General features: G+C 48.0%; 1 protein-coding gene and 1 long non-coding RNA gene across 6 annotated transcripts in view; one reads left to right on the top strand and one right to left on the bottom strand.

Moving 5' to 3' along the window:
- LOC310697029 overlaps window positions 1–27,165 on the top strand; it is a 277,036-nt gene that overhangs the window by 117,981 nt on the left and 131,890 nt on the right. The gene's annotated exons all lie outside the window — the stretch shown is intronic.
- MAST1 (microtubule associated serine/threonine kinase 1) overlaps window positions 1–27,165 on the bottom strand; it is a 93,973-nt gene that overhangs the window by 9,316 nt on the left and 57,492 nt on the right. For all 5 annotated transcript variants that reach the window (XM_083482902.1, XM_083482904.1, XM_083482901.1 and 2 more), the window contains 14 exons: window positions 26,825–27,034; window positions 26,369–26,470; window positions 21,316–21,448; window positions 18,108–18,175; window positions 12,703–12,788; window positions 10,933–11,141; window positions 9,912–10,050; window positions 9,620–9,752; window positions 8,707–8,872; window positions 8,206–8,307; window positions 7,752–7,874; window positions 6,061–6,170; window positions 4,042–4,205; window positions 2,141–2,409 (listed from right to left, as the gene is read on the bottom strand). In XM_083482902.1, coding sequence (XP_083339028.1) covers window positions 2,141–2,409; window positions 4,042–4,205; window positions 6,061–6,170; window positions 7,752–7,874; window positions 8,206–8,307; window positions 8,707–8,872; window positions 9,620–9,752; window positions 9,912–10,050; window positions 10,933–11,141; window positions 12,703–12,788; window positions 18,108–18,175; window positions 21,316–21,448; window positions 26,369–26,470; window positions 26,825–27,034 — 2,014 coding nt within the window. The remainder of the gene's footprint in view (window positions 1–2,140; window positions 2,410–4,041; window positions 4,206–6,060; window positions 6,171–7,751; window positions 7,875–8,205; window positions 8,308–8,706; window positions 8,873–9,619; window positions 9,753–9,911; window positions 10,051–10,932; window positions 11,142–12,702; window positions 12,789–18,107; window positions 18,176–21,315; window positions 21,449–26,368; window positions 26,471–26,824; window positions 27,035–27,165) is intronic.

Genomic DNA, 27,165 nt, shown 5'->3' with positions numbered 1-27,165 from the left:
CTCAAGCCCTACATCAGAGGACCACACGCCAGGGGCCCCCGCCTTCAAACACGGAGCACAGAGCAGAGGGGGCCGCGGCAGGGACTGTCCAAACCCCCAGCCACCCGAGAGGATCACAAACACCATGCCCAAAGATTTGGCCTTTCCTCAGACGGCGGGTGGAGCACCAGGCAGGGTGACTCTGCCTGCCTAGGCCTTCTTGAGGTGGAGCTGAGGAGATGGGGTTGCGCCCCAGCGGAGCTCAGAGGCCTAGGGCCAAGCCCCAGCGTGCCCACCAAACTCTCACAAATAGTGCGAAAAGGACCTCTTGGTAAGTGCTACTGATGCACACCTGATATTGCAATTGCCAAGCTGCCTGTCCTTAGTTTTGTGGACTGCATAAAGGTGCTGAAGCCATGCAATTCGATGCTTGGGCTGCAAGACTCTGCAAGGAATCATTGCCCTTTCCCTTTTCTTACTAGACACGGCAAACACCTTGGATGCCATTGCAAAGGGATGGCTCTACCCGCCACCCGCCCTGAGCACCTTACCCCCTCCAAGAGCACCAGCTGAGGGCTTGTTAAAATCCCCAAGGGTCAGATAAGGGCTTGTTTTAGTACAGTATCCCAGTAGCAGAGGAACCTTTTGGTCTGATCCTACGCACACCTGGGCTGACAAGGCTCTTGCCATTTTGGGTTTTCTGCAGCCACGCAAGCTCTGACAAACGTGGGGAAAGCCCAGATTCCAATCAAACTTCTTGGCAGATATTGCTAGAATAGAAGTAACTGCTGCATTTGCTCTTTTTGGAAATCTCAGGGGTTTGCTAGAGCCTTTGAGAACTTGCAGCAGATGTGTCTGTTCCTGGGGTAGAAACAGGGTAGGCAACCCAAGCAGTGAGGGACAGAGAGGGCGGCTTGCTATGTGCAATAATAACAGCAATAATTTAATATCCCACCCATCTGGCTGGGTTTCCCCAGCCACTCTGCAAGAAGGAAGACAGCTGATGGTGGAATGTGCAGCTTGGTAGGCTTTTACTAAATAATCTGTCCGCAACCACATTTTATTCATAGGACTGCACACCTGCTAGTAGCCCCAATCTAGTGCCAGAATCTATTTGGGGGGAAAGAGAGGAGGATGTGCATTGGCTCTGGGTAAGGGGAGTGTGCAACCTCTAAAAAACCAAATTATGAAACAAAAGCATCCCTCTTCCCAAATAAAGTAGTTTGGGAGAAAACAAAAAAATTGAAGAAGCAGAGGGGCAAGGTTGCAGCAAAGGGGCAGTCACCCCTTTTTTTGCTTTTGTTTTAAAAGCACTTCATGGAGCACCTCCCTCCTATGGCACCATGGGGTGGGACTTCACCTCCAACATGTAAACAAAGAAATAAAAGGGTTGCAAAATGACCCTGGCAGAGGCAGGAAGAGAGTTGTGTCACCCATTGCCACAGAGCCATTCCTACCGTGAAGCAACTGTCTCACGCAGCAAATTTTGGGCGGCAGAGTGTCCGACCCATAAGTCACAATCCACCAGGAAATTTTCCTGCGCAAGCCCATTGAAATTACTGGAGGCTGTGCAAGAATGGAATTGGTTGCAAGTGATCGGCTGAAGGGCCTGCACCAAATACACATTGCCTACTAGTTTACTCCTTATCGCAGTGGATATGTTATCAGGAGATTTGTGCAGTGCTGGTGGGAAGAAGGTTCGAGTTTCTCCAGCAACAAAACCTTGCAGCCCGAATGTTGGGAAATTGCAATTTCCTGGCAATTGATGGGAAAACAGACGTTTGGATCCTCTGCAACCGCTACATTGTGCAATGCCTACCGGAAAGATCCCGAGAGGCTAACTGTACACTTGAGATTTGCCTTAGAACCAAGATTGGAGTGCTTGGATCTGCCAAGGGGTGATTTAAGGGTCTGGGGTGCACTGCTCCCTGCTCCCTAGGGATGTGTGGTCTCCCTGAGCCAGGCTGCATCTCCTCACCAGAAGCTGGAAGGGAGAGGACTTTGGCTGCACAAAACAGATGTCAAAAGGGAGGCGACGTACCAAGAATCTGTTCAGACTGTAATAGGCACATCTCATGTAAACAGCAAATTGGGCCCCCAAGTGTGGCATCTCCCCTTCAGCTGCCAGAGTGAGGGCTTTCAGCAAGAGTCCATTACTCACCTGCCTCAGTCTCTACAGGGGCAGGACTCTGCCCAGCCTCTCCTGCTGCCCCTTCCTTGCTCTCCTTGCCTTCCACCTGGGGCGTGGACCCCGGGGGCCCATTTTCCGCAGGAGCCTTCGCAGGCCCCTTGCCAAGACTCTCGTTGTCGGTTTCCAGGGGCACGGCAAAACGGCTGGTGTCCATCAGGGCCGAAAAGCGCCGACGTGCACCCAGCGGAGGGCTGGAATCGCTCTCGGTGTAGGAGGACTCCGAGGCTGAGAGCCGCTTCCTGAGAGACAGAAAACAAGCAAGATGGCTCACCCCCCCCACCCCAAACACCTGAGGCCATGTCCAAAATGCCAGCCAGGGCTCAACTTGTGTCAGGAGGCCTTAGAGCTTTTTTTAATTATTATTAGTGCTGTAACTGGAGCACATAGGACTTGCCGACCAGAAGGTCGGCGGTTCGAATCCCCGGGACGGGGTGAGCTTCTGTTGCTCGGTCCCTGCTCCTGCCAACCTAGCAGTTCGAAAGCACATCAAAGTGCAAGTAGATAAATAGATACCGCTCCAGCGGGAAGCTAAACGGCGTTTCCGTGCGCTGCTCTGGTTGGCCAGAAGCGGCTTAGTCATGCTGGCCACATGACCCAGAAGCTGTACGCCGGCTCCCTCGGCCAATAAAGCGAGATGAGCACCGCAACCCCAGAGTCGGTCATGACTGGACCTAATGGTTAGGGGTCTCTTTACCTTTACTAACTGGAGCACAATCTACTTTAGCTAAAGCCGGGATGGGGAGCCTGTGGCCCTGCAGATGCTTCAGGACTACAGCTCCCATCATCCCTTTCCACTGGCCACACTGGCTGGGGCTGATGGGCGTTGGAGTCCAAGAGTCTCTGGAAGATTGCAGGCTCCCCAGTTCAGAAGTGAATCTTCAGTGGATTCAGTTGCAATAAGTGAGGAGACATTTTAATTGTTAGGGCTGCAACGTAAGAGTACAGGGGTGTTGGTGTTGGGAAATAAATGCCTAAAGCGTTACATTTTGCACTGAGAGCATTACAGTTGTACCTTGGATCCTGAACACCTTGCAAGTCAAACACTTTGGCTCCTGAATGCCACAAACCCGGAAGTGAGTGTTCTGGTTTGCAAGCGTTCTTTGGAACCCGAACGTCCAACGCTAGTTCCATGGCTTCTGATTGGCTGCAGGAGCTTCCTTCAGCCAATCGGAAGCCATGCATTGGTTTCCAAACATTTTGGAAGGCGAATGGACTTCTGGAACGGATTCCGTTCGACTTCCGAGGTACCACTGTACTATAGTAAGGAATGAAAAAGAACTTTAAAAGATTATCTTCCCTCCAAAGAATGAGGAGAAAGCAATTGTTTGTTCAACTTTATGTCATCCTGTACTTTAGTCCATGCCTCACTTATATTGCACCTACACTGAGATTTCGGTAATTCAGAAATGCATTACATTTAAGCTCAGTCAGTAGAGCATGAGATTTAATCTCAGGGTTGTGAGTTTGAGCCTCATGTAGGGCAACAGATTCCAGCATTGCAGGGAGGTGAACTAGATGTTCCTCGCAGTCCCTTCTAACGCTACAATTCTGTGATTCTGGGAACAGCTGATTAATGTACTAGTTAGACAGACGGCGTCCATTTTCTAAGCATCCTGTATTCAGCTGATATTTCTAGTTTTCTCTGCTAAGTCCGCAGGGCATATGGAAAAGTGCAAGACTAACAGCATCTAGCGTCTGCGAGGGACCAGAGGTTGGGACCAGAGCCCTGGAATATCCAGGAAACCCTGAAGCCAACATTTGCCTCTCAGAGCTGGAGTGAGAGCTCCTCTTCCAAGTGCCCTCAGCCTCCTCCAGGTCTGGGGGCTGAGGAACAAAAGCCACAGCTGTTATTGCACAGGGTGGAGACTCACATTTCAGGGGAGTTGGTGCGCCAGCTTTTCTCTCGAAGGGTGAAGCTGCCCAGGCTTTCCCTTTTGCTGAGCTTCTCATCTTTGTGTTTGTTGCTCTGGTCCCTCTTGGTGACACCTGGAGTCTTCTGCTCATGCTGGGAGAGGTGCTCCATGCTGCTGTACACCTGTATTGAGGGGGGCAGGCGGCAAAGGCCAGAAGGGTGAGAAATGGTACAGCAACGTGCTATAAGGAGCAGCTTTATTGCTTATGTAGTTATTTTTAATTTTTAATTTATTTAACATAATGGTTACAAAATATAAGCAAAATATTGCAAATACATACATATATATTTCAAATAAGCACATATATATGAAAAAAGGAACAAAGGAGGAAAAAAGAAAAGAAAAAAGAAGAAAAAATAAAGAGAAAAGAAGAAGAAAAGTTGGAAGAATTTCTTCCAGGTTTATTCTACAAATATCTCAATATGAAAATAATAATAAAATTTCATTGATTGACTTCCATCGCTTACACTGCACTTCCTATATACATTTTAAGCAAGATTGTATCTGTTATTCCGTATTTTTCCCATACAATCTCACACAAATAGTCTAATTAATAATTGTTCTAAATCTTTCATAAATCTATTCTAAACACAACCAATACCTTACATTTAATCCTTGTCTACATAAATAAATATGTATTTATTTTCCTTATTTATAGACTGTTTTTCACTACAGACGGCCGGAAAGCAGTTGAGCCAACCATCCACAAAACAATCCATCAATCATTCACGCAGTACTAAAACCACAGGTGAAAACGTAATTAGATTAAACATAATTCGATTAATTAGGCAATAAACTTGCCCCTGAGGACACACACTCAGAAGCATATTGTGTGAAGGATATAACAACAAACACAAGACACAGCACCCAGAGCCTTCTAAGACATTCTTTGGTGTTTGTAAGGGAAAATTTGAAAAGTATCTCAGCCACCAAGAATTAACACATAGCACTGCTGTGCTCTTAAACTTCCCCAAATCTTTCAGATCTCCACAGAAAACCCCCCACTGCCCACAAGGTGATTTCAAGTACAGTGGTACCTCAGGTTACAAACACCTCGGGTTACAGACTCCGCTAACCCAGATGTTGTACATCGGGTTAAGAACTTTACCTCAGGATGAGAACAGAAATTGTGCGGCAGTGGGAGGCCCCATTAGCAAAAGTGGTACCTCAGGTCAAGAACAGTTTCAGGTTAAAAATGAACCTCCAGAATGAATTAAGTTCGTAACCAGAGGTACCACTGTATATGTTTTCCATCAGTGAGGGTTACTGCTGGTTTCAGATCCTATACCAGGGGTGCTGGGAACAGTCTTAGAAAGGTCTGAGTGTGCCGATCTGGCCCATGCGGGAGACTTCAAGCATCCCTTCTTCCTGCCAATCTTCGCCTGAAAATACCCAGCCACCTACCCACACCCACACATTAGCTCAACAAACACACAACTTGGAAACCATAGTTCTGCACACTTAAGTGAGTAAGTTTGCATAGGGCTGCGTTGCTGCTGACAATCTCCTACTGTATTGCCTCCCTATAGAGATGCGCTATGAAGACAGCCAATACATTTATTGGCTACCCACCCCCAACATACGCCATTCAAATCCCGACTCCTCATTGCACTGTGCTCCCAAACACATTTTGCTAATGTGTTTGGCTGATGGTAAGGAGAAGAATGAAGAAGACAACAGCAGCACTTCATAGAGCAATTAAAAGTATTTATAGCATTTCACACACATTATCTTAGTAATCCTTACAGCAACCATGCCAAGTAGGCCAGTAACAATATCCTCGTTTATTTGCAGAAAGAAAGAGAGGCGACAGAGAGGGAAGTGGTTAGGGACACTTGTGACCTTGAGGCTGAGGTGAGATTTAAACTCTGGGCTTCTGAGTGCACCCTTTATAACCACAGCACCAGTGGTTCAAATTAAACAACAATTCAAATTAAACAACAATTCAAATTAAATGCAGTCAGTGAGGACTCTCACCTTGCTGAACCTGGGGGAGCAAGATGAAAACTGCCTTATTTCCACAGGTTCATCTTCAGTCGTGTCATCTTCATCATACGAGTTAATGTGGTGGTAACGATCGGAGCGAGCTGGAAAGAGGAAAACTGTCTCATGGGAGCTGCGGGAGACCTGGGCAGCAGGACTGCTGTTGAGCTGCCCACATTCCCTCTAAGCCTGGCCCCAAATGGCTAGAGAAAGAGAAACATCACCGAGGCAGCTTCATTCCTGCACCCAAGTGGAACATCTCACCCTGAGCAGGAAGGAAGCTTGGAAAAACAGAAACAAAGCCCCACCAGGACAAGTAGCCTCTCCCTTTGCACCCCCACCCCAAAGATGAGGAGCATACCCATGTAATTAAAAAGAAATGAGAACCCTAGAATGTCCCCGTCATCTCCCAGAATTATGCTGCCATTGTCACATAAGAGCAGATGGGGAATCCTTTTCAACCTGAGGATCAGATCCAGAATCCACCCTCCATGGACCATTTTTGACAGGTGGGTGAGGGGTCACCTACCTGTCAATCACCTACAGTTGTATGGCATGGATGATAAAGATTTCAAGCCCAGAGCAGGCAGAGGCTTATCTCTGATCTTGGCCGTGTGAACCAAACAGGACATCAGATGCACCTTAGCATTTAGCGCATTACGTTTTAAGCATTTGTTTGTCAGGGTCTGGGTAGACCGCCTCCCCAGCCTGACCCTTCCAGGGAGGAAGAAGAGGAAGACAGTATAGATTGACAACAGGTGTTTGAGGGAGGTCACAGCTCAGAGGCAGATGAGGGGGAAAGTTAGGAAATAATGAGAGAGGTGGAGGCAGGACCAGAACGGCAGCTGGCTGCCACTGTGTCTTTAGAAAGCATTCCAGACTCCCCATCTCCCAGAACCAGGTGAGCCTTTAAAGTAGGAGAGCTAAGAGCTCAAAGACACATAGCAGGACCCGTAGAAGAGACAATGAGAATGATGAATGAGGGAGAGGGAGAGACAGGTGTGTGTGTGTGTGTGTGTGTGTGTGTGTGTAGATTCACTCAGGACAACGCCATTATCCAAGAGGCTGGGTTCAATAGCCTCTCTCTGTAATATTGAAATAAAAAAGGAAGGTAAGAAACTTTTCCTTGTCTTTATACTTTCCTGGGCAGCCAGCCAGGAGCCGCTGACAGCATCTTGACACTGTTTGACATTTGTCAAATATTGTATTTTTTAAAAAATACAATAGCAGCTGCAGCGGTGTGACTCTTTCACTGGAACATTGCCTCCTCCTACAGAGGCAACCACTGGTTCATAATGTTCCACACTGTCTACACTGAGTGACAGCAGTTCTCCCAGAGTTCCAGGCAGGGGTCTCTCCTAGTCCCAGCTAGAAGTGCCAGCGACTGAATTTAGGACCTTCTGCTTGCAGGCATTTCTCTGCCACTGAGCTATGGCCCTATTCTCCCCTGTGGTAGCCCTGGTGAAAATGTTTCCTCTGAAGCTGATATTTGCAATGGAAACCCCCCACTGACGCCTCTCTGGTATGGAAGAAGGAAGGAAAAGGCCCTTATTAACATGAGCAATACGGGATTAGGTGTTTCTGGACAGTGGGAAGCGGTGCAGCCCAGCAGCCTCGCTCTTGTTTGTTAAAGGGAAACATTTGGGAAGGGAGAGAGAAAAAGAAAGAAGAATGTTAACACTTGCTGTCAAAGTAGCTGGTGTCTTCCTCAGACTCCAGGTGAGGGATGAATTCTGCTTTCTGCCTCAGAAGCCCGTTCCAGTCCAGATCTTTGAAAAATGCATGCTGTTTCACTTCGTAAGCGCCACCTGCAAAACGCAAAGACCAAAGTCTTGCTGCCCTCTGCTGGACAACACCGCCAATCAAACTGGACATGGTAAGAGGTGCTCTATCCTAGAAACACGTGATTCTGCTGCCAGGTGGTGGGGGGAGGGATGGGCAACATCCTGAGCACTTAGGGAATATTGACACAGACCCACCAAGGCCACAGCTGGTCAACAATTTGGTGTCCCAGGTTGCAACACCCCGAAAGAGGATCTAGAGATCTGGGGGCAGGACTACCCCTCCCCTCCTTCTGGATTGGATCACACTGAAGCCCCACCTAACTAACTGCCCTGCACCCTGACCAAGTGTCCTTACCTGCCCCCAGGCGGAGAAGAGGGTTGGTCTGCAGGAGGCAGGAGATGAGATCTTGAGCATCTGCTGGGAGGGCCTCCTCCCCTTCCGGCCACAAGATGTCATCTGAAAGCAGAAAGAACAGAGAAGCTCTTGGTGGACAAGGCTGCTGATGGGGTGGGTTAGGGAGGGCTAGAAGGGTCTCCTCAATGTGTAGATTATTGTGACAGGTTTAATTGTTACTGGGAAATGGGCTCATATGCCAGGTATCTTCCTAACATGGAAAGCAGCTCACAGAGCCTCTGAACCCAAAGCTCCACCTTAATGCTTCTCTCTGTTTCATGATACCCTCCTAAGGTTTTTCTCCCCACCAACTCAAACAGCACCCTCCTCTCATCCCTCCATTCACCTTGGTTGAGCAGGAGCAACTGAGCCAAGCCTGGAGGAAATTCCAAAGCCAGCAAGTAACAATGTTGAGCTCATAGCTGGATCACAGCGACCCAAACACACCTGCCCTTCACTTACCAGTGATGACCTGACCAAAGAGCTCCTCAGGGGTGTCTCCAAAGAATGGCACACAGCCCACCAGGAATTCGTACAGGATGATGCCCATAGCCCACCAGTCCACTGGCTTCCCATAGCCTTGGCGAAGGATCACTTCGGGAGCAATGTATTCAGGGGTTCCACACACCTGCCAATACACCAAGCATCCTTCAGCTAGCAGCACAGAGATTGGACGAAATCCCGGTAATGGCCAGGAAAATCCATATGTTAGCTGAGACAACTGAGAAGGGGGTGATCTGCATTCCTTTCAGAGTTCTGGGCTACGTGGAAAGGTTTCAGACCTCTCTATCCATCCTAGAGCTGGGTATATAATTTTTGTTTTGACCACCACCACCTGTGGGGTCTTGGGGGTCAGAAAAGCTTCTGCCAGGCCCCTGGGGTGGAGGTTAGACACCCTAAGTCTACAGCTTTCCCCCTCACATACACAATGACAATTTGTCATGCCCTGCCTCGTGTCTTCCTTCTAAAATACCAGAAGGCCTTGTTTGGTAAGAAAGGCTTTGTTCTGCTGACTGACAAGTTCTGATTTAAAGTCCATGCTGGGGCTTAAAAACAAGTCAAACAGATGAGAGCTTCCAGCCAGCAGCAAGGGGTTTTTGTACTCTCTTATCTCATACCTCCCTAAATATTTACCAAGTGGTCTGGCGGCAGTGAAAACCCCCATAGCCAATGACTAACTGAGATTAATGTCCTCTTACTTCTGTCGTTTGTATGTAAACACAATCTAAGAGGAGCAGGAAGAACTCCCTTGGATCAGCCTTGATTTGCACCACAGGGCAGGGTTATACCACAAAATTTCAACGACACGTTTCCAATTCTTCCCCCTCACCCACCCACAACGCTCCCCTCTCACACACTCCATCAGGGTGCCCACCTGTTTGTCCAGGAACTCCCGGGCATCCTTCTCAATGTGACCCTCGTACAAGTTGGTGGTGAGGCTCATCAGCCCCATCTTGGAGAGACCAAAGTCTGTCAACTTGATGTGCCCCATGGAAGTGATCAGCAGGCTGAGGAGAAAGCCGGAGAAGCAACCGTCAAGAGAGCTCAGATCACAGAAACACCTTGCCCCCCCCCCCCCACTTTTGGCAAAGGAACCCAGGGAATGTCAGCAAAGCTCTTCTCCCGGCAACACAGCCCAAGAGAGGCTCTGGCTCTCCGCTTCATACTTGTCGGGCTTTAGGTCACGGTGGACGATGCCATAGTTGTGCAGGTACTCCAGCGCGAGGACAGTCTCAGCAAAGTACATGCGGGCCATCTCCACGGGCAGTGCCCCTATGTTCTTCAACAGTGTGGCACAGTCCCCGCCTGCTGGGAAAAGGGCCAAGTGGTTAGGGAGGCAGCTAGCAGGCCACTCTGTACGTACAGTGCAGGACTACTGCTCTGTTCCTGTCCTTGATCGGAGCTTGCAGTCCTCCAGTGTCTTGCCATTTGGAATGCTAAGAAGCACAGTCTGTAGGAGGGCAGGCTTGGCTCCCTGTGCCTTGCATTCATGCTGTATTTAATATTAAAAGACCTAGGAGATCTTTCGACCTGAGACTGGTTTAAAGAGAGGTGTTTCCAATCTTGCTTGCTGAAAAAGCTAACAGGATGCTGGAAGCCCCTGCCAAGCACACAGGGACTCTGTCATCTCTTACAATCCAAGCTTACTTTGAAGCCAGAGACACAGTTGAATAAAAGAGATTTTTTGAATAAAAGAGTTTGTGTGGAGGGCAGATAGGCTCAGTTAATTTCATTGTACACAGGTTGTACATTGACAATAAAGGTATCATCATCATCATCATCATCATCATCATCATCATCATCATCTTAGGGCTTCCAGTAACATCACTGTCCTGACTAAAAGTAATGAAACCACTGGTTGAGGAGCTTGGGTGCTAATGAACTGAGAAGGATAAGATCAGTTTGGAGGGCCAGGAAAGATGCTTTTCTCAACTTCTGAGCTATATTTTTAATTTAATAGATAAATTTAATAAATAATAATAATAACTGGATATTAATTGTACAACAAAGGATGTGCACGTTGTTGGCTCATGAGTATCTGATAACCGCTGCTGCTCTCAGAATGGGTTGTTTCCTGCAAGCTCACACATGGGATTTAATTTCCATATGTAACCTGAAAGCTGACTTGTGTGATGCTGAGAGGCCAGGGGGTATCTGAGTCCCTTCAGGAGTTCTGAGGCCGTGTACCTTCGACATATTCCATGACCATGCAGAGGTAGCGCTTGGTCTCAAAAGAGCAGAACATGCTGACCACAAAGGGGTTTTCTGCAAAAGTCAAAATGTCGCGCTCCACAAAGGCCTGCTGGATCTGGTTGCGCAGGATGAGGTTTTGCTTGTTGATCTTCTTCATGGCAAAGCGCTGCCGGGTCTCTTTGTGCCGCACCAGATACACAGCTCTGTGAGAGGAGGAGACAGAGAAACCAGAGGGGATGTGCTCAGCGAGAGGCAGCCCCAACCCACAAAGCACTTCTCCAAGAACACAGCAGAGAATGTAGGTGTATTGAGGGATATTGATCCTCGCTCTATAAATACCAGACTCTCTCCCCTCTTTAAACAATGGGCTGGTAAAATAGCTTTTACCCAGAGCTTTTGGGAGGGGGCAGTGAGACTTAAAGGTAAAGGTAAAGGGACCCCTGACCATTAGGTCCAGTCGTGGCCGACTCTGGGGTTGTGGCGCTCATCTTGCTTTATTGGCCGAGGGAGCCAGCATTTGTCCGCAGACAGCTTCCGGGTCATGTGGCCAGCATGACTAAGCCGCTTCTGGCGAACCAGAGCAGCGCATGGAAACGCCGTTTACCTCCCCGCCGGGACGGTACCTATTTATCTACTTGCACTTTGACGTGCTTTCGAACTGCTAGGTTGGCAGGAGCAGGGACCGAGCAACGGGAGCTCACCCCCGTCGTGGGGATTCGAACCGCCGACCTTCTGATCGACAAGTCCTAGGCTCTGTGGTTTAACCCACAGCGCCACCTGCGTCCCTTGTCTGCTCATATGTTGACTGCATCAACATTACACATCGTTGCAAACCCTTAAGGTGGCAAAAGATCTTGGGCCATCCTTGGGTGGGAAGCTGTCTGAGGATTGCGACCTGAAGAACGACCTGCTCCCGCATCGCCCTGCCTTCTCTTTGATGCCTTCTTCAGAACCCTCCCTCCAGGTGCCTCTGCTGTCTCAGTATGAGGCAAGTAGCAAGAGAACACAGGGCCTTCTTGGTGGTATCCCACAATTGACATCATATGTGACAGCTGGTTTTAGGCAAATATGGACGTGCCTTAAATGGGGCTCCCTGCTGTTCCTATACAAGTAAGGTTCCCTGTCAGCATCAATACACTGATCCAGTTCTCTACACCATCTTACTATGATGGGAATTTACCATTATTATTCTCCTTTCTGTGTAGTTGAAAAACCCTTATACAGTCATACCTCGGGTTAAATATGCTTCAGGTTGAGCGTTTTCAGGTTACGCTCCACGGCGACCCAGAAGTAATGGAACGCGTTACTTCTGGGTTTTGCCGCTCGCGCATGCGCAGAAGCAGCGAATCCTGCAGATGCGGGTTGCGTTCTACTCAAGATGCGAATGGGGCTGCGGAACGGATCCCATTCGCAACCAGAGGTACCACTGTGATTCCTCTCTCCCCCCCAGGGATATCTCCTGAACTTCCAAGCCTGGTTCAGATGCTTCTATATATCAGAGATCCTGCACCCCTACACCATGATGCTCATATGAAGAAACAAGGGACATGGGTTCCCCAACATGGATGGTCGTACCATAACGGTGTGATACTTTCAACTCCAACCAGCTGAAACAGCCTACTCCTCCACTTTCGGAACAGCACCTTTGGGCCAGGTAAGCACTTGAACCAGGCCTGATTTGGTGCTGAAGGAGCCAACCAGAAGCAAGAGACCCTTCCATGCAGGCAGATCCAAGGAGCTTGGGATCTGAGTCAGCTCACTCACCCATATGCCCCGTTGCTTATGAGTTTAATTGTTCCAAAGTCTCCTTCTCCCGGTGGCTTCTTTGGCTTTGGAGTAGTTCCACGACTCTGTAACAGTAATTAAATTGGGTGTGAGGGCATAAGAAGCTCCTATGAAATCCATCCACGCTAACTGAAGACAACCCTACTGAGGACCCCTTCTTTACCAAGGTTAGGAGCAGTGCCGTACGGCGAATTATTATTTTTGGTATGGGAACAGTTAGGGCCAGAGGCGCCAACTTGCAAGGGCAACTGTGGGGGGGGGTGTGCCGCTGTTGCGAGTGTGACATCGCTATGTTGTGACGTTGCGTGCTGAGCATTGTGCCTCCTTCCGAAAGCTGAGTGGACTTTGGGAAGGTGGCAGAAGGGCTCTTGGACCCAGTTGGAGCATCACACCTCCCTCTCTAAGCCAGGGAGAAGTTTCTCGAGTTTTGGGAAGGAGGCACCAGTATTTAATACATGTAATACTCTAATTTACCCGGAACATTTAGGGAACTAGCCTAGTCCACTGACTGCACGCCACTGGTTAGGAGTGCAGTTGTGTATGGAATATGACAGATTGTGAACGCAGTTAACACTGGTACCAGAAAACTGGTAGAGAGCCACTCTGAAACTGAACAGGCATAGCCCATTTAGTTTCATTTATGGATGCAGAAGACAGAAAAAAAACAGAGCCAAAAGCACAAACGTAAGACAGGGCAATCCCTGGCTATGCAACGGCACTATGGATTTAATGATGAACCTTGCTGGCAGAGCCACCCACTGACTCAGATGCCTAATAATAAGGAGTTACTCTGGTGGAGTGTCTTCTGTTATTCAAGAAGCCAACCCCCTCAAGCCTGGGTCACACAAATGAAAGGTTAGTCAGTAAGAGCAAAAAGGACAAGAGATTCCACATGTTTTCAGTTCCTTTTTGTAATCACAACAGATTTATTTTTATTTCTATCTATTGCAGATCAACTGGGCGGGGAGCTAAGAGGGAACCATGCTGGGCTCTTTTTCCACCTAGTATGAAGGAGGTGGAAGCCTGCTAGATCTCTCTCCCTCTTCTCTATCCCAACCCTTTATCTTTACTAAATAAATAATTTTATTTTCTATTCAAAAAAGGAGCCCGCATAGCAATTTTTTTGGGGTGCATGCGATCACATTCTATTTTCCTCTTAATAAACGCATACTGTTCTAACAACCTTTGTGACACAAAACCTAGAAAGGGATCTCCCCGGACAGGGGCGCTGACTTGCCCCCCCCCCACTGCAGGTCCCCAACATTGGTGCACACTGAGTTGAAGAATAATGACGTGGTGATGTGAGGAAGTCATGTCGTGTCATCACGATGGAGCAGCTCCAGCACTGTGGGAGTGACTGGATCAGGGCCCGCGTGTGCCGTGGCTGCATTGGGTGATGCCCAGAGGCAGGCGACAGAGGCCAGGCACCATCAGCAAAAATTTTGTGGGTGCCCAGGCCCCTGGGGCTTGCTGGAGATGGTGCCAGTGTCGCCTGCAACTGGATTCATTCTACTGAATGGAATATTTATTCTTCCACAAGAAGGGCTGCTTCTGGGTCCCCCACGCTGTTGAGCTTTAACTGAGGTCAACTGGAGTTTAGGAAGGAGTTGTGCTTGTCACCTTTCTGTCCAACCAGACTGGTCACCATGCTAGACGGCTAAGGTGCCCCAATGGGAGGATGATAGGCTGCTGCAGGCACCACACCATCACTTTCTCTGATTCTCAGACCAAGGCAGGCTCTATCCCAGCAGTGGGGCTTCCTGCCTTTCCAGCTGTTTGAGAAAGCTCTGTTGCTTCTATGACTCTCTCTCTCTCTCTCTCTCTCTCTCTCTCTCTCTCTCTCTCTCTCACACACACACACACACACACACTCACACTCACACTCTGTCTCTCTCACACACACTCTCTCTCACTCACACACACACGCGCACTCTCTCTCTCTCTCCCCCTCCCTCTCTCTCTCACACACACTCACTCACACTCTGTCTCTCTCACACACTCTCTCTCTCACGTTCTCTCTCACTCTCTCACACACACACGCTCTCTCTCTCTCTCTCTCTCTCTCACACACACACACACTCCCTCCCTCTCTCTCTCCCTCCCTCCCTCTCTCTCTCTCTCTCTCACACACACACACACTCTCTCTCTTACGCTCTCTCTCACTCACTCACACACGCTCTCACTCACTCACACACGCGCACCCTCTCTCTCTCTCTCTCTCTCTCTCTCTCTCTCTCTCTCACACACACACACACACCCCTCTCTCTCCCTCCCTCTCTCTCACACACACAGAGTACTTCCTTTCCTGAGACCTGAGTGGCTGGTCATATATTCCACTGCATACCGCTTCTTATGATAGACAGTTGAGGAAGTTGGGTATGGAAAAGAGGAGACTGAGAGGAGATATGATAGCAATCTTCAAATATCTCAAGGGCTGTCACATGGCAGATGGGGGGGGGAACTAGTTTTCTCCTGCTCTGAAAGATAGGACTCGAACCAATGGCTTCAAGTTACAAGAAAGGAGAGGCTGACATAACACCAGGAAGAACTATCTGTTCCAACAGCTGTTCTGACTCCGGTTTTTAAGCAGAGATTGGATGGCCATTTTGCCAGGGATGCTCTAGTTGAGATTCCAGCATTGCTGGGGGGGGGGGGCAGGACTAGGTGACCCCATCCCATTCTACAATTCTATGATTCTAAGATTTTCTGTTTACCAGCATGTTTGGACGTAATTGTTTTGGCTACCCCACACCACTGCATCATGTGCTCTTTTCCCAAATAAAAATGCAGCACACACTCTGAGAAGAATGGATGAATGAATGAAGGCAAGAGAGCCATCACTTCAGTTTCCTACGTCTGTGGCAAACAACCATGTCATGCTTCTGTAGGCTTCGGTGCTGCAGTTTTATACTTAGTTCTACTTTAGCATCTTTTTTCCGCAACATATCAAAAAACCAAATGTAAAACACACCATTCAAATTCAATAAACCAACACATAACATCAGTGGTGGAAAACCCAAACCCTCTACCAGATTAACCCCACAGCCCAAATAGCACCCAATGAATCTTAGCCGTATGTCTGAGACGTTTCTGTGCTCAAGATTTGGGGGATCTCCAAGAGGGAAGAGAAGGCGGGCTTCCTTAAGTGTGGGATAAGGACTAAGAACGCCTCCCTATTTGCTGTCAAAATGAGAGACATGAATGCCATCCCTGTACCCTGACAGACTCTGATAAGGCAGAGGGTGGTGGTGGATAAAGCAGTTCCTAAGCTTGGACCAGCAGGACTTAGGACCACCTCACACTGTATATTTTAAGAAGCTCATTTTCCTTCCCTGTACTTTCTACCTGCTTCCCTTCCCGGCATTCTCACACAAGCCTCCTCTCTTCCATTTGCCCATGATGCTTCTTGTCAATCACCCATGCCTTCTCTTTTCCTCTCACCCACTAACCACATTCCTCCTAAACCTTCTTCTTGGCTGCTTCCAACACCATCTGGGCTTCTTTTCCCTCCCACCTCATCCACCCATATTCTGTGCCTCTCTTCCACTTGTCTCCCAGTCCTCCCATGTGAACCTTCCTTCTCTTCCCTCCTCATATGCCTGCCTGGACTTCTCTTTCATAAGAGTGGAGGAGGCAAATGGGAACTTCATGCATTTTCTCCAACTTCTACCACACCGGTTCTCATCCCACCCCCTATTGTGGTTTTTTTCCAATTTATCTGCCTCTTTCCCTTTTCTTGAACAATTGCTATGCTACTACTGTGCATGGCTGCCACAGATACACAGTCAAACCTCAGTTGTCGAACGTAATCCGTTCCGGAAGCCCGTTCAGCTTCTGAAATAACAACTGAGGCGTGGCTTCTGACTGGTTGCAGGAGCTGCCTGCACTCAAGCAGAAGCCTCGTCGGGTATTCAGCTTCCGAAAAACATTTAAAAGCCAGAGCATTTACTTCCTGGTTTTCGGCGTTCAGGAGCCGAAACGTTCCAAAACGGAGATGTTTGGGAGCCGAGGTTTGACTGCATTGCCAAAACCAGTGTGCCACAAATCCAAGAACTGCACCCTATCATCCTCTGCCTCTGGCACCCCTAGAATTGCTGCTTGGGTTGCCATCCTTGGCGCTGCTGCTACCTCTACCCAAGTCAGGGTGCAAGGAAGTCAGCAGCTTCCACAACTCCCAGGGAGTCATCTAACATGCAAAATTCATAACTCGAGCTGCAAGTTTTAAGCCGTCAACTAAAGCTTGGGTTGATTATCAGGTGGGGCTCCAAGCACATTGATTTCACTGTACAGATCCCAGCGCATGGTCATGTTTTTTAAAAAAATAAATTAATTAAAGGTGGCCTTTTGTTTTGACAGTGATAATAATAATATTTATTTATTTATTTATTTATTTATACCCCGTCCATCTGGCTGGGTTTCCCCAGCCACTCTGGGCGACTCCCAACGGAACATTAAAAACACGGTAAAAGATCAAACATTAAAGCGAGCTGATGAGTCTGTTTATTATGTTTATGCCCCAGTCCCTGTCCCAAAGTTCTATTAGCCCAGAAGGACTTTGGATTTGGGGTGGGGAGAACAGCTGCCACTGACAAATTCTGACCTGCCAAAAGTTATCCACTGGTAAACCTACTTTGGACTTTCCCCCGAAATTGCAAATATCACCTTTACGTAGGGATGGAAAACTTCATCTCCTCGCCCCCCACAGTCCTGAGGCTGCTCATGGTTTGGGGGGGGCTGCTTACTTACATAACAAAGGCGTGTAAATTAATTGCATCCAGGCAACAAGTTCTGGCTATAGCCTAATGGTTCCCAACTTTTTTTTGGCCATGCCCCACCTAGGCATCTCTAAAATCTTGATCCACCCCCCCTCCCGTGACATGTAATTCTTATTATTCAAAAAGTGAACTCCTATTCACATGGAGGAGTGGCCATTAACTCTTAATAACTCATTCTCAAATTGCTCCCCTTAAAAATCAAATTGCCCCCCCCCGGGGCGTGTGCCCATGTTGGGAACCACGGCTTTGGCCTGATTTGACCTGATTTGCCAGTAGAGACCGAACGCCCAATGATAAATGGAGGGCTTTAGTTGCATGAACCCAAGTGAGTAGCCAGATTTCCTTTAGTTTGTTTTCCTGCACAACAGCCCACCAAATGGGGCGGCTGCCTGAAGTCAGGTAGGTGCAGGAGCTTTGCTTTTCCCTCTTTCCCCAGGATCAAGCTTGCGATGTGGATGTAGTGGCAGAAACATTGAGCAGCGGTATGGAGAGAGAGAGAGAGCGACAGAGAGAGACAAAGAGAGACAGAGAGAGAGTTGTGTCTATGTGTGAAGAGTTGGGATAGACAGCACAGAGCTGGGGTGCGGCTGGTGCCCCCTGTGTACTGACCTCTGTGAACTCCTCTGTCTCAGGTGTGTTCGATCCTCCGCTATCATGCTCCTCCACATACAGCACATCTGACGAGAACAGGGTTTGGAAAGAGCCAAAGGGAGAGCCAAGGGAACAAGGCTTTAGCAACCCCATTGTCATTCATGAAAGCACAGAAAGGGCGAAACCTAGACATGTGCATACAGCCATGCATATACGCCAATGCACATGCCTTGTAGTACGTACATGCACACACGCGTGGGGGTATGTGTGTGATGGAGAGATACACGTGTCAAGGTGACAAATCAGGAGACGGAAGCATGCGCTCGCTAAGACAAATCACAGGCGAATATGCTTGCATGCACCTTAGCACACACCTTGGGAACAGATACACAAACACCTGCGGGTATGCGGGTTCGCATATACTTACATTCACACTGGAATACAACGTCAGCTGTGCTATCTGCTCACACAAATGCATGCCCATGCCCATTTAACACACACAGATACAGATAGTTTATGCCAAATTGCAATCTCTCCGTCATCTGGTGCCTTGGAGACCACTTGACTCTCCAACGTCGGCACGTGAACTTGGTTTGGCTTACCTGGGTGTCAGCACTTTGACACCACACAGACTCACCTTGAGCAACTACCAACCCTGTCCCTGGGTCAAACAATTGGGAACAGGTCTGTACAACTTTCTCCCATGGGAATAAAGCAGCTTAAGGTAAAGGGACCCATGACCATTAGATCCAGTCGTGGCCGACTCTGGGGTTGCAGCGCTCATCTCACTTTATTGGCCGAGGGAGACGGTGTACAGCTTCAGGGTCACGTGGCCAGCATGACTAAGCCGCTTCTGGCGAACCAGAGCAACGCACGGAAGCACCGTTTACCTTCCCGCCGGAGTGGTACCTATTTATCTACTTGCACTGTGAGGTGCTTTTGAATTGCTAGGTTGGCAGAAGCAGGGACCGAGCAACGGGAGCTCACCCCATCGCGGGGATTCAAACCGCTGACCTTCTGATTGGCAAGTCCTAGGCTCTGTGGTTTAACCCACAGCGCCACCCGCGTCCCTTAAGAAGAGCCAAATGTGACTGGGAAACCAGCCTGAGAGGAAAGCATTAAACATGCCTTTGGCCTGCACCACTCGGACAGCCAATGTGGCATAATGGCTACAGTGTTAGACTAGAACATGGGAGACCAGGGTTCAAATCTCCACTCACTAGGTGACCTGGGTCCAGTCCCAGTCTCTCAGCCTAACCTACCCCACAGAGTTGTTGTGAGGATAAAATGGAAGGGGTGGGGAGAAGTGAGGTGTGTACACCACCTTCAGCTCCTTGGAGAAGAGGAGGGATATGAATATAACAGACAGAAAGACAGGCAGATAGATTTGGAGTCCTGGAGACTATAGCAAAAGTGTTAGGTTGGGGTTTTTTTCATTAGAAGAAATTCCACATGTATATAACGACATTTTGCCCCTCAGTTTACACAGATAAACCAAGAAGCACACCCTAAATGACCATTGAAATCTGCAATATAAGATCAGGGCATCAAACGTTAGCTGGTTCAGCCCAATTTAAGATTTCAAAATCAAGAAGTTTATTGATGGAGGTAAAAGGTAAAAGGTAAAGGATCCCTGGACAGTTAAGTCCACTCAAAGGCGACTATGGGGTGTGGCATTGATCTTGCTTTCAGGCCAAGGGAGCCAGCATTTGTCCACAGACAGCTTTCCGGGTCACGTGGCCAGCAGGACTAAACTGCTTCTGGCGCAACGGAACACTGTGATGGAAGCCAGAGCGCACGGAAATGCTCTTTACCTTCCCATCGCAGCGGTACCTATTTATCTACTTGCACTGGCGTGCTTTCGAACTGCTAGGTTGGCAGGAGCTGGGACAAAGCAGGGGCTCACCCCGTCACATGGATTCAAACTGCTGACCTTCTGATCACCAAGCCCAAGAGACTCAGTGGTTCAGACCACCTTGATACCAAAGCAAGCATACTTTCTAACCTGACAACTTAATAAATAAGATACCAGGGCGGTGAACAGTATTTCAAAAAAAGTTCATACAAAGACATCCTTTCAGTCATAATGTAGATTCACACATATGTGGTCTTTCCCCCCAAGTGTCACGTATCTGTGATACATGATCATATGAACAAATAAATGGCTGCTAATGTGTGTGTGTGAACTAGGTCCAGATTCACACAGCAAGGGTCAATACTTGGGATCTCTTTGTGGCAAAGGCTTCACTGATCTGTATTAATAAGGGAACCAAAGAATGTATCTTATCATCATCCGAAGTGCCTTTCTATATCAGACTGAAGTCCATCTACAGTGGTGCCCCGCAAGACGAATGCCTCGCAAGACGGAAAACTCGTTAGACGAAAGAGTTTTCCGTTTTGGAGGTGCTTCGCAAAACGAATTTCCTATGGGCTTGCTTCGCAAGATGACAATATCTTGCGAGTTCCTGCCGGTTTTTCCCCCTCCCCCCCTTTTCTAAGTCGCTAGGCCGCTTATCAGCTGATCCGATCAGCAGATAAGCCGCTAATAGTGCTAATCCGCTAATCCGTCAATGGGCTTGCTTCGCAAGACGAAAAAACCGCTAGACGAAGAGAATCACAGAATGGATTCTTTTCGTCTTGTGAGGCACCACTGTAGTCCTGTGTTCGCCACAAAAATCCCAGCAGTAAGCTAAGGAATTGCCCAATGGGACACGGTCTATCCATGATCTATCCTTTCTTAGGGGGTGCTCTGTCCCCAAGGAATCCTGGATGAGTTTCACCTCTTTGTTAAGATACAGGTACCACTGTACTGGAAATATGTCAAGGCTAGAAGCTGTCCTGACACTCACTCCCATCAGTGACATCACACCCTCGGTGTGTTTTTCTGTCTTGCTTAACAAGTAGATCATTCTAAACAATAAACACGCACATGAAGAGGTCACCCTGAACACCGTAGAGGAAATGTGATTGGCCCACGAATGAAGAACCCTCACGAGGGAGGAGGGGGACGGAACAGCCTGTGCTTCTTGGAACCCATGTGAAGCCAAACTCCACAGCTAACAGGACAGGTCACTTGCCACATAGCCACGGAGGTTACAAGATGAGCATGCTAGCACATGCATGAAATCACATACACATATGTTCACATAACACAGTAGGTACTGCGGCCCAGGTACATACGTGGAATGCAGCCTGCTTTCCTGCAGGTGATTTTTTGTTGAATTACCTGGGAAGGGATCTCGGGTAAGTCCCAGCTGGCTGATGATGTAGCGAGGGATATCGGTCTTCACCAGGTGTCCCTCTTTGGCATGGTCTTCAGCAGCTTCCAGCAAGTGGTAAAACTCCTCGGGATTAAACTCCTAGGGAGCAGTAGAACAGCTCAGAGTTAGGCCCTGCTTTGGAGTGGATCAGGCCTCTTCTCCTAAGACTGCGGGGAGATAGCAACAATGAGCTGCCTTTGCTTTTTCACAAAAGGGAGAGTTGGTGTGGTGTAATGGTCAGAGTGCTGGGAACAGGGTCAGAGTATCCTGGGCGAGCCTCAACCAGCTGCTCCTTTCTCTTTGCCGAACCTACCTCGCAGGGCAATTGTTAGAGTAGAATGGCACAGTCCCCAAGCACACTGAGCTTCTTGAAGGAAAAGTGGAATAATAAGTTTGGGGGTTGGATCAAATGGGTTCTTTGGGGGTCCCCTTCAATCCTGTGACTTCATAACTAGGACCAAATTCTGTAGAAACAGGAAGGCTGCTGAAATGGTCAAACTAGTTTCTTTACTGGGTAAATAACCCCAGCTGCATCTGTTAAGTACAGTGGTGCCCCGCAAGACGAATGCCTCGCAAGACGGAAAACTCGCTAGACGAAAGAGTTTTCTGTTTTGGATGTGCTTCGCAAAACGAATCTCCTATGGGCTTGCTTTGCAAGACGAAAATGTCTTGCGAGTTCCTGCGGGGGTTTTTTCCTCCCCCCCTTTTTCTAAGCCGCTAAGCCGCTTATCAGCTGATCCGATAAGCTGATAAGCCGCTAAAAGCCGCTAATAGCGCTAATCCGTCAATGGGCTTGCTTTGCAAGACGAAAAAACCGCTAGACGAAGAGAATCACGGAACGGATTCTTTTTGTCTTGCGAGGCACTACTGTATCTACTTAATCGGGGAGGAGGATCTGTTGGGAGTGTTAATGCTATGAGTTTTCTATCTCGCCTCGCCTGGTATGCCCCACGGAGAGCCTCAAGGTCCATAAATAACAACACCCTAGTGGTCCCAGGCCCTAAGGAAGTTAGATTGGCTTCAACCAGAGCCAGGGCCTTTTCAGCACTGGCCCCAACTTGGTGGAACGCTCTGTCTCATGAGACCAGGGCCCTGCAGGATCTGATTTCTTTCCGCAGGGCCTGTAAGACAGAGTTGTTCTGCCTGGCCTTTGGATTGGAGCCAATTTGATTCCCTCCCCCCTTTTTTCTTTTTTCTTTTCCTTCTCCTGCAATGAGGCTTCATTTTAATATTTTAATGTTCCATTATTTTAATGTTGTATTTTATTTTTGTTTTTAAGTTGTAATCACTCATCTTGTTTTTATTATTGCTTGTAAGCCGCTCTGAGCCCGGCCTTGGCTGGGGAGGGCGGGGTATAAATAAAAAATTATTATTATTATTATTATTATTATTATTATTATTATTATCTTCTGCATAGACTATTTGTCTATGGAAGCAAGATCATACAGCACAGAAGCACTATCTGTCTCCATCAAGGGAACCAAACCTAAAGTATGTGCTAGTACCCTTGAAACCTCTCACCACTCAGGGATTTGGGTGTGCAAAACATTATTTTATCCACAAAAAGCATAGGATTTTACCATAGTAAGCAGGTTAAAGATTCTCTTTGGGCTACTTGTTTAGAAATGAAGGTCTGCAAAAATGGGGTGCTGTGGGCCATAGAAAAAGGCTGGTGCAACGTGGATCGGCTAGAGGTTACAAGATGGCTATGCTTATGCTAAACGATGAATTGGGGTCCTCCCATTTCATTCATTTTATTCTATGTTATCAAGTATACCAACTGTGATGCAGACTGATTTATGTAGCTGAGCCAGGGATTTCTGTGTTTGTGCTGTGGGGATCCTACAGTGAGTGAGTGAAGGAATTATGTGACTGAACCATTATACTGCTGTGTGGTAATTTTGCAGTTTGCTTAATATGACAAAGCAATTGTCATATAGGTCTGTGAACTGGGTTGCAACCTCTTTGTGAATCAGAAATTCAACTAAGTTTTACTCAGAGTAGCTCTACTGGCATTCATAGACCAAGCTTGGCCATGTTCATTAATTTCAATGGGGCTACCTAGTTGATCACGCCACCCAAATTTTAAAAATAATGTAGGCTACAGATCCAGCTGCAGCAATTTATGTTGCTTCTAAGGAATGAAACAAGCTGACCAGGCTATGAAAGAGTAATCAAAAGACTGATTCTGACTGCAGTGTGTTTGGTTTTGTGGAGTTGGAAAGGATGGGGAGAGACAAAGCAGTAGACAGGGAATTAGAGAGATGAGACTGGGGAGTTATTATAGAAAAACAGGAATTTGAAGTGTTCCAACTTAACCTTGGTGAAAGCTTTATGTGTGGGTGTTTTTGCTTCCCTTGAACTCCCAGGTCCAAAGGAAACAGTATGAGGGGAACCAGTCCCAGTTCCTGTGCTAGAAGAAATAAAGGAGGAACAAAATCTCTTTTGCCCAACACTGTTCCCTTCAGATCTGGCTGACAGAGAGATTCTTCATCAATCAGTCACAAGCCAACAGCCGGTGGAGAAAAACACTTGAAAAAGGAATAAGGAAATCAAACAGCTTCCCATCAGCCAGCTTTTGGCAAAAACAAACTGACAACTAAGTATATACATATATGATAAAAAGAGGCGTAATCAGCTGCTTTCCTCTCTACTGCTGCTCTCCTCCTTTTCAAACAAGGGATGCCCACATAAGCACAGCAACTGATACTGCATTGGCTTGGCACAGCCTCCTGCTCCTCAAACCACCTGGCAACTAGCAAGGCTGAGGAAGCGCATCCTGTGATTGGATGGTATGTTGCCAGGGAAACCGGCAGGTGGATGAAAGCTGATGCCCTGTGGATGGCAGAGAGCAGAGCCAGGATTAAGAGGCAGAAGGAGAAGCAACTGGTGCCAAGGCTCAAGGGTGCCCGGCTCAGTGCTACGACTTAAGTCGTGGTACGAAGGACTGAACACTTTTCCTGGACTATTGCTCCTCCCCACATACAGGACTGATGAACAGGCACCAGGATGAACTCCTACCATGTAGGAACAAAGCTGACAAAAGTAACACAAGCCAGGGTGTCCTTTGTAGGCAGAATTAAGGGCTGGTCCAAGATGTGCTGGGGCAACACCAAATCCGAATTGCTGCCTCACCTCTAATTAGAATGAAGAATGACTTGCTGAAGTCTTCGGTTAAAGCCCTGTTTAAACAAATGAGCACTGGGCCGTGCTCAGGAGAACTTCCTGGGAGATTGAGTACTTGCACAAGATCTGTCTCCCTCCCAGTTTGCCACCTTTAATTTATTGACCAATGGGGCTGCCCTAAAGATGCCTCTTTCACTTTCTGCCTCATAGAAACAGATACAGAGCAAGGATAGTGAACATGTGGCTCTCCAGCAGTGTTTGGACTCCAGCTCCCACAATAGTTCAATAGATTCCTCCCCCTTCCCAATGATTTTCACTACCCGTATGATCAAAGTCTTCTTTGGCTGTGTGTGCCCTTTTCCTTAACCCAGTGGTTTTCAACCAGTGTGCCGTGGCACCCTGGGGTGCCTTGAATGATGGTCAAGGGTGCTGCAGGCAACACTGGCCTCTGACCCCCTTTCCTCCCCTCCCTTCTCAGATTGCCTCCCAAAGGCTTGCACAGCTGTAGATTGCAGCAGCCCTGGCTATAAGCTATGGGAGGCACCTCTCTTTGGAGCAGGGGGCACAGCTCAGAGACCAGGGATGGCAGCTAGAGGACTCCCAAAGAGAGGGGAGAGGAGAGGAGGCTGAGGGAACACTCGAGGGAGGGTGTTCAAAAAAGGGTGAGAGGCTGCCAGCTCTGCAGGCAAAGGGTGACAGAACTGGGCTCCTGAGCCCCACAGGGATGCCACAGAAAAAATGTAGTTAGTTAAGGGAGCCGTGGACTCAAAAACGTTGAAAACCTCTGCCTTAACCCTGTATTTACAGCATGCTTTTTCATTTCGACTGCATAACTGGTGTTGAAAATATCAGTGGACTGTGGCTCATTTTAAGCTCTGATAGTACATGGTTAGGATGGAGACAAGAGCCCCTGAATTCGTTTCCCAGCTCTGGAAGAGGAGGTAGCCCTGGGAGAAGAGGTGGTATCCATTTGTGGTGCCCCCCCCCCCAGCTAGCAAGCAAGGCTTCTTTTGTATTATTTATGGCATATATTTAAAAACCGTTGTCCCATCTCCTATCCCTGTAAGGCCCTCTCAACCTAGGCTACAATGCAATTATTAAAAACTTGATATAGAGGCAACAGGATGCATGGCAGCACTCTTAAAATACATGTCCACCTAAAGGATGTTTTGGAGAGTGCACCCTCTAGAGATAAAGGGAATTGGAAACTTCTGGGGTCCACTGGTGGGAATAGCCAACGGGCCTTGAACAAAGGGAGAAGATTCCAGTGGGCCTTGTGTTGAGTTAGGGCAGCTATGTTCATGCATTCCATTCATTTTAAGGAACTTTGTGCGCACACATGATTTTTATGTTCTTCCTAAAACATGTACATTGCCTTCTCATTTGCTGTGCACAGCCCACACGTTGTCCCTCAGGGATGTCATATGTTGTAAGAGTTCCTTCAAATGGACCATTAATTGCTACTGTGTGTAAAACATGCCTCTAAAGAAGTGTTGTAGGCTCTAGCTGGGTACAGTGCTTTGTGTGTGTGATGTTAGAACCCACAACATAGCTCCTATCTGCCAGTCACTTCATTGTGAATTTATGTTTTGAGTGTTCTGGTGGCTCCCTGCTACTCCCATCACACAACTCCTTTGCAGCAACATGCATTAGCAAATGAAAAAGGAGGATGGTGGGAGAACAGCAGAACGGCACTCTTCTCCCCATCCTCACAGCAATGCTACTGAGAAACTAAGCCCCTCACCAGTCCAGAGAGTGCAACAGGCAGGAGATCATGGAGCGATCTTGATGTGAACATGTGGGAAGATATCAAGTGGCAACAGAGACATACAGCTTTGACTTCTGCCAATTCCTAGGGAAGCAGACAGACACATATACCCCTCAGTGCCTCACCAGGCATTCCAGCAGCCGGGCTGGTCGGGAGATGATAATCAGCAGCTTCTTCACAAGCTGAGTGACAAAGGTCACCTCCTCACTCTCAGAGCGCTCATAGGCCTGTAAGCAATGGAAGAAGGGGCTTGTTAGAGAATGGTTTTGGTTGCAGTCATCTCCATGGCATGCCACTGTGCCCACAAGGAACACCTCCTCATGTTCTTGCTATCACCCCACTCAGAGTCCCTGCTCTCACATGGCTTGTTTCGTCCATCATGGTTGCTTCCATCATAACTTGCTGCCACTCACACCTAAACCTAAATTTCTCCAGAAATTACTCCAATCCAACCCAGCTCCCTCTCTTTGACCATTGTTGCCTGTCCTGACTATATCTTTTTTATTCACTGCCGTGCAAAACTGACTTCTTCAGCACATCTTGCTGTGCACTGCACATTCACTGAGAGGCCCCGTGCTCACATCTTTCAGAAGTTTCTCCATGTTTTCCTGCAGCTCATAGAAGTAGACAGTGGTGATGAGGCCTTCCTGGGACTTGGCTAAACAGTCACGTGCCAGCTCAATGACTTGGTGGTGGATGAAACTGAGAGCCCCATCAGCCAAGGGCAGCACACTGTCCGGCTCATAGCTCTTGATGAAGTCTTTCAGCTTCTCTTCCATCTGTGCCGTGGCCTGTGAGGGTAAGAAATTGGAACTCTTGTGTCAGGAAAAAGAGGAGTCTAGTAAATCACCCAGAATAGGCATTGCTCCTTTCTCAAAGCTAGGAAAAGTATAAGGGAATCCTGATTCCCAGGCCCTCAATT

Source organism: Podarcis liolepis (assembly GCF_965112155.1).
Source record: "Podarcis liolepis genome assembly, chromosome: 17".
Classification (NCBI taxonomy): domain Eukaryota; kingdom Metazoa; phylum Chordata; class Lepidosauria; order Squamata; family Lacertidae; genus Podarcis; species Podarcis liolepis.
The sequence above is the reverse complement of the archived record's forward strand: the minus strand, read 5'-3'. Positions and strand labels throughout refer to the sequence as shown.